Raw genomic sequence first — 12210 nt, forward strand, 5'->3', positions numbered from 1 at the left:
TCAAAACAAAAACACTTTAAAATTTTTAAGAAGACTAAATCCTTAAATACGTCACTAAAGAAGACAGATCAATGGCAACTAAGCAAGGAAAAGTGCAGGACGTCACTAGTCATTAGGCAAAGGCATACCAAAACCACAAAGAGGGTCTGCTACATCCCCATCAAGATGGCCAAAATTTAAAAGACCACAATATGAAGTATTGGAGCAACTGGAGCTTTTATAAATTGTTGGGAGGAATCCAAAATAGCAGAGTCACTCTGGAAAAACAATTTTCCAATTTCTTATACAGTTAATGTACACTTACCATCCAAACCCACAATTCCACTCCTAGGCATTTACCCAAGAGAAATGAAAACATGTATCTACACAAAGGTTTGTACACGAATATTTGTAGCAGCTTTATTCGTAATGGCCCAAAACTGGAAGCAACCCAAACATCCAACAATTGGCAATAAACAAATTATGGTTCGTCCATACAATGAAATATTATTCAGCAATAAAGAGAAACAAACTCCTGATACGTGGAATGATGTAGATGAATATAGAAAGCATTTTGCTAAGTGAAGGAAGCCAGACATAAAGGACTACATACTTAATGGTTCCATTTAGACGACATTCTAGAAAAGGCAAAACTAGAGACCGAGAAGGTCAGTTGTTGCCAAGGAGTCCAGTGGCATGGGGATGGGACTGACTGCAAGGGAACTTCTCAGGGTAAAGCAAACATTCCACATCTTGATTGAAATGGTAGTCAAATGATGGCATGCATTTGTCAAAACTCATCAAACTGTACACTTAAGAAACAGGTGAATTTTATTACATGTAGACTATACTCCAATTTTTTCCCCCAAAATGGGGGGAGACCAATGACCAAGGGTCTAGTAAAGTGCACCAGTTAAGGATAGTTTCTTGCGTATGTCTGCAACAGGCAGAGTCTGAGGAAGCAAGCCTACTTAGCCAAGAGTCCCAAGTTTAGGGCCCAAAGTCAGTCCACTGTCACTCAATTTACGCCTCTAGCAGTACAGCGGGCTTCCCTCGAGGGTCCTTGTTATCTGGAAGGAGGGATTACAACCATTAAGTGTGAACGTGAGCAGGACCAAAAATGTGAAGAGGTGGAAAACCTAAAAAGTTTTGAATGTTCTCCACAACGTGAGCAACACGTTGCTTTCCTTCCATTCGACTGATATTTCAGAAAATGCTTCATAAGCTTCCATGCCAGGCAGTTTAGAACATTCCCTCTAACTCTCGCCATAATCCCTAAAGGTGGGCCTCCCTCCTGAGGCTGTAACAAAGAGGGGGAGGTAGCCAGTGCCTTGGGGAAGTGCTTGGGTTCTGGAATCTCCGTGCTTGCGTATGTGTCCTAATTCTGCCACTGGCTGATGGCTTGGAACAGTCACTGAATCCCTTTGACCCCCCAGTTCCAGAAATAATATTGAAAACGGAAAGGAGTCAGAATCCATTCCCTGCCTTCCTCTCTCTGTAAAGTGCTATATACTTCAATACTGTGCCTCGGGGGCTCCGCTTTTGAATGAGTCTAATTCAGTAGCTGCCCAAGATTGGTTTTCTGATCCCCTAAAGAGGCAGCTCAGACGGTCTTGTCTGCCCTCCTAATGTCACAAAAGGGGAAAGGAAGTCCTCTCTTCCACTGTCCTGAAATCTGTCTCCCTGCTTTAAACATATACACCTACATGGAGGGGGTGGGATCTCAAGGAATTGGTTTATGTGACTGTGAGGGCTGGCAAGTCCAAAATTCACAGGGCAAGCTGGCAGGCTGGCCGTCCTGACAGGAGCTGACGCTGCAGTCTTGCAGCAGAACTTCTTCCTCACTGAAACCTCGACTTTCCTCTTAAGGCCCTTCAACTGATTGGAGGAGGCCCGCCCACACTTTAAGGATAAACTTTTATTCAAAGGCAACTGATTATCAACATCAACCACGTCTACAAAATAGCTTCAGAGCAACAGTGAGGTTAGTGTTTGGATAACTGGGTTACTCAACGTCATAGCCCAGCCACGTTACCACGTGAAACTACCCATCATACGTGTCAAGTACGGTCGTCTGATATACACAGAGAGGGTTGAGAGTTTCTACTCAAGTTTTCAATAAAAGCAGGAGTAGGCTAAGGAAGGGCAGGACTGTCTGACAGAAAAACACCTACCTGGCCCCTTTCTTGGGAACGCTCAATTCCACAGGTGGCCCTACTGTTTGCACTGCTCTCCCGGAGGAGCTCTGGGACAGCAACTAAAAACATTTCAACCTCGCAAGATCTAGTAAAGAGATCTGAGTGATACTACAAAAAAAACAAAACAAAACAAAAAGGCAAACACAAAGATGCAGACTGCAACCTCTCAAAAATAAAAAATAAAATTCATTTATTGAGGAAGGAAAAGTTTAACACATGATCCAAGTGCAGAACCCAAAACAAATTCTTCTATGAGCTCCTGCATGATCTACCTCTCTACACATACCCTGTGAGAAATGACACCCATGTAGGCACATACTCGGTATAATATACACGGTACCGTCTGGTTACCAACACCTGTTGGATGGCAGTTTTTCATATTCGTCTTATTTGCACATTCATCGACATGGTTTACAAGAGTCACATAAATTCGTTGTTCACTAAAAACAGCTTCCCCAGCATCGCCTTGATTTCAACAAAAGAACACGGCTTACAGCAGGCACCCTTAACCCTCGTTTCCCCGCCCCCCCACCCCCCGTTCTGGTGACCACATATCAGCACCACTTACATACCCGGGCCAGATAATGACCTGGTGGTACAAAGAACAGGGAAGAAATACCACAAGCCGATGCTGTCGGAGCACACAGCCCTGCAACCAGCAGGACTAATTAAATTGTCTAAAAGTACTGACCATGATTTCAAAGACAAGCCACACCCTCTCCTTTCCCCTAACGGTCTTGGAGATTTGTAATGTACTTTGGAAAATTTAATTCTAAGGCAGACTTGGAGCCGACTCCCTAATCACGAGGTCACGCGACTTGTACCATGTGCCTCCGCTGTCAGGAAGTGGCGTCGGGTTCGGACCAGGGCCGATGCTGGGGGCTCGCCTTAACATCTGATCGGCTGCGAAATACAAGCCACTGATACAGACCCCTTTGCTGTGAGCAGTGAATAGAGAGAGCTGTAAACAGACACAAATTGAGATTTTGCACTTCCAAAAAACATGAGGTGAATATGTAGTGTTATACAGAGTAGATATTCTACAATTCAGGAAGGGAGACGTTTGGGAAGAAAAAAGTAAGCCAGGAGAATGGGGGCAGAGGAAAGATTTCCCCATGTTCCTTTCTGGGATCATCACTTGAAGACAAGTGAATAAACTGCAGATTGTACCTTTCATGGGGGTAGAGTGACCAGTGAGCACCAGCCAATGAATCCGGCCAGAGAGGTGAGTGGCAGAGAGGGAGGGCGGAAGCTGCAGGTTCTGAGCTAAGATACACCACACATTCATATGCATCTGGCCCGGATTTGTGCAGACGAAGGGCTCCTAGCAGCCAGACAGCAGCACAATATACAAATAATGACACTTGTGAATGGTGACAACTTCCAGAAAACTACACACAAGATGACAGATCATGCTCTTCCCAGCCATTTGAGGGGAGGTACGCTGCTGACAGAGAGTTGGAAACCTCCTAAGAGCAGCGTTTGCAAACAAAAACAAACACAAAAACAAAACAAGGGGCTCTGGGAAGCCACCTCGGGGCTACTGGAAATCTGAGGCTGCACTTGGGGTGGCTGGGGGAGGGGCACAGAGCCTAACAGTATCGGCCCGAGAATCCCACGGTTTGCCTTTGGCCTGGCAGATGCAGCCTCACACTCGAGAGCCTCGTTGCCCCTAATCAGACTTCTGTGTATGCTGGGCCTGCTTCACCAGGGGCCAGAGCAGGGCACAGGGAGAGGCTGGGCAGCTGGTTCCTGATGAGCCATGGACAGAAACCAGGGAAGGCCCCCTAACTGCAGAAGCCTCGTGGGCAGAAGAGCAAGCTATCCTGAGCTGGCCCAGAGGGCCGCTTCCCCCTACCCTCCATCTTCTGGCTGACCCTTTACTTGACAACCCCACAACCGGAAAGGTCCATGGACAGGGCCCCCCTTGCCTGGCTCTTCTGAAGCAGCAGGAGCACAGGAAAAAGATCAAACGGGGACAAGGCTGTGCCAAATTAGCTTCCAGAAGCCCCAAAGCTAGTGGTGCCGTCTCTCCCACACACGTTTTCTAGGCCAGGGACCCTGAAACAGTAGTCTGCATTTTGCTAAGACCTGGGACCAGAGGACCACTGTTTTGTGCCACCCAGTCCTCAGGTCAAGTCTTGCTACCCACCGGACAGGATGGCCTCTAGCAGCTCCCTGAGTTACAGAGGCCTCCAGCACAGAGGCTGTGGGCAGGACACAGATCTGATTCCCTTCTTCTGGCATGTGCCTTCTCACTGAAAACAACTCTCAGGACTGCCGTGGAAAGACGGCTGGAGCCCAGGGCTTGCAAACAGATGAGCGCAACTCTTGAACCCACTTTGGCACCTTCTGCGCCTGAGGTTTCACAGGGCAGGGCCGCTGCCCCCTTCAGCTAGAATCTGAGTCCCATAAGCACCTACTGGTGACCACAGAAAGGGTGGGTGAAAACCGTCATTCTCCTAATGGAGACCAAGTCACAAGTGATCCCATCTCCCTAAGTTCATAAATTATTAGTAGGCTGGGAGTCATTGCAATGAGAATTTGGCTTTGGAACAGAAAAGAAAGAAAAAGCCTAGGCTGGGGGCGGGGACAGGGGCGGTCAGAGCCCTTACAAGCTTTGGGGAAACACAAACAAACAGGACCCTGATGAAGCTACGCTGCTCTCCAACTTTCAGGGCGAACTGTGTCTCCAGGTCAGAAACGGCCTGGTGACAGGAGTGGAGGACAGCAGGACCCTATTGCACACACATGAACACACACACACACACACACACACACAGCTCAGGGGATGGAGACTTAATGAATGCCTTCTGAAATACTTCTCACACCAACAGGGGGGAGAAAAGGCAGCCAAAAGCAAGGCCACGAACCTTTCTCTGCTTTCTCCACAGTTTGTTCCCAAATCTGAAGGCTGGCCTTGAGGTGAGCCAACACCGAGGCTATTTCTGACACTCAGGGAGGCATGCAGGGGGAGGGACGGGGTTATGATTAGTGTTTAAAACATAGGGGACCTAAGTCCCTACCGAGTGGTTCCCTTTAGAAGAAGTCCAGGTCATGGAGGCAGCCCGGGGTGGGGAGCTGCTTCTGGCCTGTCCCCCGTTGATTGTAAACAACCAAGCACCACGTGTAGTGTCAGACCAGCTGCTTCTTAATTCTGTGAACTGAACTTCACGCTCTGTGCTCACTGGCCCCGTCTTCTCATCCACGGCGAAGTGTGGGTGTCCTCCCGACGTGCTGGCAACTGAACGCTAGCGTGCCATGTGCGCGTCGGGGGCCTCAGCGCACGACGCGACCATTTTATAAGCCTCCTGCGGAAAGCAGCACATCCCACCCGGCCATCCTTCCTCGGCCCAGTGCACTGGCAAACATATCCTGAGTCCTGCGTGTCTTCTCAATATGAAACCAGGCTGGTCAGTGGGAGGCAAAGTCTATACCCTCCCCACAGAGGTACACGTGAAAATGATCCTGATTAAAACCTCTGGGGTACTCAGACAAGGGTGCTGAGGACCTAAGCACAATTTCCTAGAGCAAGTTTCTTTTCAGCAGGAGAAACCTAGTAAAAGCTTACTGAGGAAGAAACAATCCACAATAACCCCAGATCTAGAGACAATCTAAAAACAGAAGCTAATTTTAAATAAAATATAAATATTTTCAATTTAGGCAGGACTTGATATCTTTCGGAAGCTAAAGCATCTAAGAATATAACACTGTGACCCACACGAGGAATTTGGAGGAGGTGTTGCCAAGGGTCACAGGCAGAGAGAGTAAAGATTAAAAGCTCCAGCTCTGGAAGGCTGGTTTTTAACTACTAGGTAGGTCCAGGCACCTCCTGGAGACTTGAACAGGTTGGAGGAAACTGAGGTAAAATACCTGGGAGAGGTATGAGAAAGAGAGAGGCCCAGCCCTCCCACTCATTTAATCCAGGCCTGGGCCTGGAAAGGAGAAAACAGGAGGTGGGGGATGCTAAGATTCTTAAATAAAGTGAGCTGTGCAACAGGAATAATTGGGTGAGGTGGGTCAGAAGGAGGGAGGCAGGTAAGGGAGGAGACAGGATGAGGGAAAAGAGTTGCAAAGGTCTGGGTTAACGTAAGTACAAATGAACAGGGGTGGCCCTGCCACTAAGAGGGGCCTCTGCATATCTGCTACCCACTCTCTCCTGTGCCCTCAGCCCTACCTGGCCCAGGGCACCCAGCTGCCGGGTAGAGGAGCTCCTGGACAGCAACCTCACCTTTCCCCAGAGCCCCGACCCTAGCTGAGGCTCTGGGGCCAGGGGCTGGGGAACACACAGGGGCGGGGCGGGCAGGTCGCTATACAAAGGCACTGGTGGAGTTGATGAAGACAGGAGCACTGCTTGGCTGGATCAGCTCGTAGAGGGCCTCATACGTCCCCACCACAAAGCCCACGAAGCCCAGGATGCTGATCAGGGCGTCCTTGGCGATGGTGATGGGGCTCATGCCCTCTGAGTAGTAGGTGGTGATCTCCAGGAGGGGCGGGATGATGAGGGCCAGGGCGCTGCTGCTCACGGACCCCACCAGGGAGATGACCAGGTCCAGGCGGGGGATGAGGATGGCCAAGACGCCTGCAGGAGAGAGAGGACACGCCTGCTCAGGACTGCCCAGAGCCGGGAGAGACCTCCTCACTGCTGAGCAAATTTAGCACGAGTCCTTCTTCCAGAATGGAGAGCTCCGCAGAAACTTAGACATCGTCCCATCCAGTGCCTCTTTGCACAGATGAGAAAACAAATGGCCGCAGGTGTGGCACAACCTGGGTCTCACTGCAAGGCTGGGACTGGAACCCAGATCTCCTGGCTTTCAGCTTTTCCCGCTACAGCATACGACCTCCATCTTTCCGAAGCAAAGGAACCAAATTACACTCCTGGGCAGCCTGGTCCCTACCAGAGAGGGAGGTGGACTGTTTCTGTGCGACTGGTCATTTTCTTCTGCCGAGGGTACCTTCCCCACAAATATCTCACTTAACTGACAAGAAACAAAATCGGGGGGGGGGGGGGGGGAGCCATCCTTCTGGAATGCTATCAGAATAAACCCCGTCTCACAGAGCATTTTCCTACAGGGAAAGTAGATGTAGCTCAGAGTGCAGGCTCACCTGAGGGGCAAGGCCCCACATGATGGCCTCGCGCCCATGGCTCCCACACCAGGCGGAAGTGACGAAGAACCAACCGCAGGCCGCCTTAGGAATCCCCATCAGCTTCCACCCCGTGGCAATGACAGTGCTGCTGTCACACCAGGGGGAGGAGGCGTCGCCGACCGCACTTACTCCAGCGCCCGCTGAGCCCGCCGTTCTCATCTGACTCAGCCCTCCGCCGGGGGCGAGGCGCGAAGGCCACTGCTCCACAAATGCCCCGAGGACTGCGGGCTCTGGCATCGGTGACACAGGGGGGATGTTACCGCTCCTTTCTATTCCCCGGTTTTCTTGTTGGCAAATGAGGATACAAATGGCTCCTATGTCACAGAGATACCCTGATGGCCCAACGGGGTTGCACAGGCACCTCACAAAAGGCCTGGGGTACAAGAGGCTCACGCTAGAGTTCAGAGCATCATTCTACTATATATGCTGCTGCCCATGCAACTGCATTACTGACTCATTACTGTCTTCCCCACGGCAGGCTCCAACCGGAGGTCCCCAGCATGGAGACCGTGCTCCAGAGCACATACCTCACTGGCTCCTACGAGTCACATCTTACATGGGGGGGGGGGGGGTTCAGTTCCCCCTTCATCTCACAAAGCAGAGTAGCCAAGTCGTTCTGAGGAAGGCATCACAGTGGTGAGACTGCCAGACAGACACCTCAGGCCGATGCACCCCATTTTACCCTCAGATCAATTTTACTCCTCAGATGGGACTGTCCGCATCGATTACTGTTTCTTTGGCTAAGCTACAGACAAATGGACTGGGTTGCATGTAGAAGCCAGGTTTTGTGAGACACACTTGCTTTTAAGCTGGAATAGCACTCCCTGTAGTAAGAGAGGAGGCGACGTGGGATGGGAGCTTACCAGGAGAGGGACAGGTACACGTCTCCCGTCTCACACTTCCTCTGAAGCGATGTCAACTTAAACGAATCCAGTTCCTCATTCACAGCGGCCATATTTCAAGGACTTAACAGTTGCCTGTGCCTAATGGCGACCGTCCTGGACAGCACAGACCCAGAATACTCCCCTCGCGGCAGAACATCTAGCGTCTGATAGGCAGCACTGCGACGCAGCCACTCGTTGGCAGAATCTGCCTCGGGTCCATGGGTATGTAACTTCACAACATGGTTACTGTCCCTAGGCAGATTCAATGATAGGAAGGGACAGAATGCAGGCCCTCAAGTGTCTGGTCACGTCACACACCTGACGATTAAGAACATACAGAACGACACCCGCAGGAGGGAGAACAGGGGCGCTGGCTGATCACACAAAGAGCCTGTCTGTGAAGAACTGGGGGAGTCAGATGTCGGGCTAACTTTCCCAGGGACGCACTGCAATCATTTAGCAGAGAACCGGTATATAGTCAGCCCTGACCTCTCTCTGCTTTGCAAAGGAAGTAAGACAAGTGTTTTGAAGCCTGATAACAAAAGGGGGCACAAGGATACTGAGCCTCAGATCTGCTTCTAGCATCATTTTATAGCCCTGAGGCAATCCCTTCCTCTTTCCTTATTCTAGTGTTCAACCGTAATGGCAATTATCCATCAACACCCTCGCTGTTCTGAAGCCTTCAGGAAGCCCATAAAAAGTGTAGGCTTTTAACTTGCACTGCAAGTTAAAAACAGTATGTTTCAGCCCTTAGCTATTTCTATATAGAGTTGGTGATATCCCTCAAATCTTCAGGGTTGAATTTGGAGGAAGGATAAAACTAAATTGTAAACTAGGGCGCCTGGGTGGCTCAGTCAGTTAAGCGTCCGACTTTGGCTCAGGTCATGATCTCGCGGTTTGTGAGTTCGAGCCCCGCCTTGGGCACTGTGCTGACCGCTCAGAGCCCGGAGCCTGCTTCAGATTCTGTGTTTCCTTCTCTCTCTGCCCCTCCCCTGCTCATGCTCAATCTCCCTCTGTCTCTTAATAAATAAACGTTAAAAAAAAAAAAAAGACTAAATTGTAAGCTGATGACAAAATGGCGTTCTCATTACGGACAACTTAGCGCTCAACGAGAATTGATCTGCCGTGTGGTCCGTGCTGTGTGTTCCCTTCCCCTCTCTGGGGTCTGGGTCTACATCTGCCTAATGTCAACCTCACAGTGACGGCTCCCATGGTTCCAGTGTGGGTGAGGGGTGCGGTGGCAATAGCACTGGGGCAGCAATCAGATCTGAACCCCGGGAGAGGCTGGTAAAGGAACGTGGTTGAGAGTGCAGGCTCTGGACTCAGAACCTGGACTCCAATCCCAGCTCCACCACTAACCAGCCAGCTACTTAACCTACCACTAAATAGGAATGGTCACATGAGACCGTTCACATCGAGATCTCAGAGCACTCAGAACTTAAGTGCACAAAAAATGAAATGTGAGTTAATACAATCACCGGTCCCAGCACCAACGGGTTCACCATTTGGAGCCTCAGCTCGTTCACCCATGAGGTTAGGTGACCATACGAGCCCTGGATGAGGACTGAAGTCTCACCCGCCTCTGACATCTTAAGGAACAGTACAAAGCAGGTGTGGTCACTTAGGAGTGTGTTGTGGGATCCGTCAACTCACTGTCAAGTGGGAAGCACCATGTCCTGCTCGACTGTGGCACAGCAGAGCAATGGGATTCCTCTCCTAGACAGATGGGTATGCCCTAAACACAGCTTCCAGCCTGCCTGGTTTTGTGCCGTTAAAGGGAGTGTGAGTTATTCTTCCGGTGCCAGCCCCTGACCTCCATGGATGCTCCACCCCACTCAAGAGAAGGGTGTCCCTTATCAGAGACAATAAGCCCGAGGAGGAAAGAAGTCATATGACCTGCCTGCGCCCTCCCAGCTCTGAGTCTGACATCCCCTCTTCCTCTCTCACGTTAACCTGGGGGACATATGGCACGTCGTGATAGGACTTAAGTGAGGTCAGATGTGCTCTACTCTATGATAAGCATTAGGTGGAAACAGTGACACAAGCTCCTGCGATTAGAATCTTTTCTCAGATTAGACAGAGATGTTCCACTTCAGCATGACATTTTAAAAGCAATCTAAAAACTTGCCCTTGTGTTTGCTACAAAGGATATACACAATAAGCGTGCCTAACAAAAATATCTCTAAATAGAGATTTTTTAAAGTGGCAAAATTTTTCTCTTAAGGCCAGGATCACAGGGCTATCCTAGCTGGACCACATACCACAAGCGAACCCCAAATAAAGCCTAACATTGGAGAAAGATAATGAGGGGGGTGGGGAGAAGGCAAGAACAGTAAGCCTCACACCAATAATGCTGGGGGAAGGGGAAGACAAGAGGACCCAACCAAATTAGCACAAATAGCCCCAAGGGCTCAACAGCAGGGGTGCCTGTTTTGCCATCATGCAAAATGCGGCCAGCTAGCTTCAGCTAATTCCAGACATGGGAATCAAGTACTTAGGAAAGATGTGGGAGTAACCAAAACCTCTTCTAGCACTAAATGTCTTTACTCGGAATTAAAGCCCTCTGGAAGGAGAAACTCCAGAAGGTAGAGATCTCAAAGCAGCCAACCAGGAATATCCTCTCCCTACTCTCTCCCTGCTCCCCCACAAGCACACCCCATACAAAGAGGAACACTCCCACAGCGCCCTCCCAAACAGCAAGGCAGCGCCCTCTGCAGCAGCTTGGCTGTGGCATGTGCAGAAATGGGGGACTGAGGACAACTCAGCTAGTCCACGTGATTAGTCAAGAGGGCTCCAACGGTATTACAAAACATGTTCCCTTTGGGTTAAGAGACACTAAAAATGTGACCTTTTGACTGCTGAAGCACCAGGGGGCAAACGACCATGTTCAGAGATGGAACTGACTGGGATTCTGGAGCCTGTGGTTTTAGACCAGCAACCGAAAGAGCTGACGTGTGCACAAGAGAAGACAAAGCACTTTAGAGAACACACACTTACAGAACTATGCTGGACACCTACAGCCAGCCCCATGTCTGGAAGCTCTTCCTGCTGTTTCGTTGTGCTCAATGCTGGTGCAGCCCACCTGTGTTACTCTGAATGTCTAGAAATGTACCTTTAAAATTAATACCAGCCTTGGACACAATATGTCATTTCATTTAGGGTGAGTATAAATTTAAAAAAATACAAAAGCAAGGAAAACAACTTACATGTCCCACACCAAAGGAGTAGTTTAGTAAATATGATCCACTAATATAATAGAATATGATATGGTCATGAAAATATTTATGAAGGATACGTATATTCATGACATAATATCAAATAAAAAGCAAAAGACGAAGTTTCCTGTGTATACTACGACTGCAACTATTTTTAAAAGCACCTACGAGGATGAACACAGAAAATAAAATGCAAAAAAAAATTATTTTGTTAAGTCAGTGGGATATTTGGAATTTCTTCTTCAATCTAGACATTCTTGAAATGTTTCTACATTAACTTTTTTTTTTTTTTTTTTTTTGAGCAGTAGTTTGGTAGAAATTTCAACTCAGGCTCAAAGCACCTGTGCCAAATGACAGAAGTTTAGACTTGAAAGAAATCTTCGCAATCTGGTACCCTGCACATCTATCTTCTGGCTGAGGAAACTGAGGCCTCGGGAGGGTTCCCCAGGGACCCACAGTGCACGGCTAATTACCACCACTGCCCCTTGTCACTGTAGCTGCAAGATGGAGGGATGGGAGGGAGCACAAGCTGCTGAGAAGCCACTCTGTTCGGACCTGGCAGCTTCATGCTTGACAGGGTTTGGCTGCTTGGAATGTTCCACAGCTACGCATTCCAGTCCAAACAGGCCTTTTAATTGATAAGGCTTTATGTGATTACATCTTCAACAATAGGTTTCTGAAATTTTCATATGTAACCGAAGGAAGATGCTTCACGTGGGAAATGCCACAGAGAATTAGTTCAAAGCACTGAAGGACAGATTAATGCCTCATGGAACTCAAAGGAAC

At 49.1% G+C, this 12210-nt stretch overlaps 1 protein-coding gene across 6 annotated transcripts in view; it reads right to left on the reverse strand.

The window, feature by feature from the left end:
- Positions 1 to 215: 215 nt before the first annotated feature.
- The window catches only part of SLC36A1 (solute carrier family 36 member 1), a 68477-nt gene continuing 56482 nt past the window's right edge, over positions 216 to 12210 (reverse strand). For 5 of the 6 annotated variants that reach the window (XM_047850103.1, XM_047850093.1, XM_047850118.1 and 2 more), the window contains one exon: positions 2344 to 6759. In XM_047850103.1, the coding sequence (XP_047706059.1) occupies positions 6488 to 6759 (272 nt within the window). In that variant the 3' untranslated portion in view covers positions 2344 to 6487. Of the gene's footprint in view, positions 1050 to 2343; positions 6760 to 12210 lie in introns of those variants that run through there. The other variant, XM_047850130.1, reaches the window with a different exon arrangement.

Source organism: Prionailurus viverrinus, chromosome A1, assembly GCF_022837055.1.
Source record: "Prionailurus viverrinus isolate Anna chromosome A1, UM_Priviv_1.0, whole genome shotgun sequence".
NCBI classification, from domain to species: domain Eukaryota; kingdom Metazoa; phylum Chordata; class Mammalia; order Carnivora; family Felidae; genus Prionailurus; species Prionailurus viverrinus.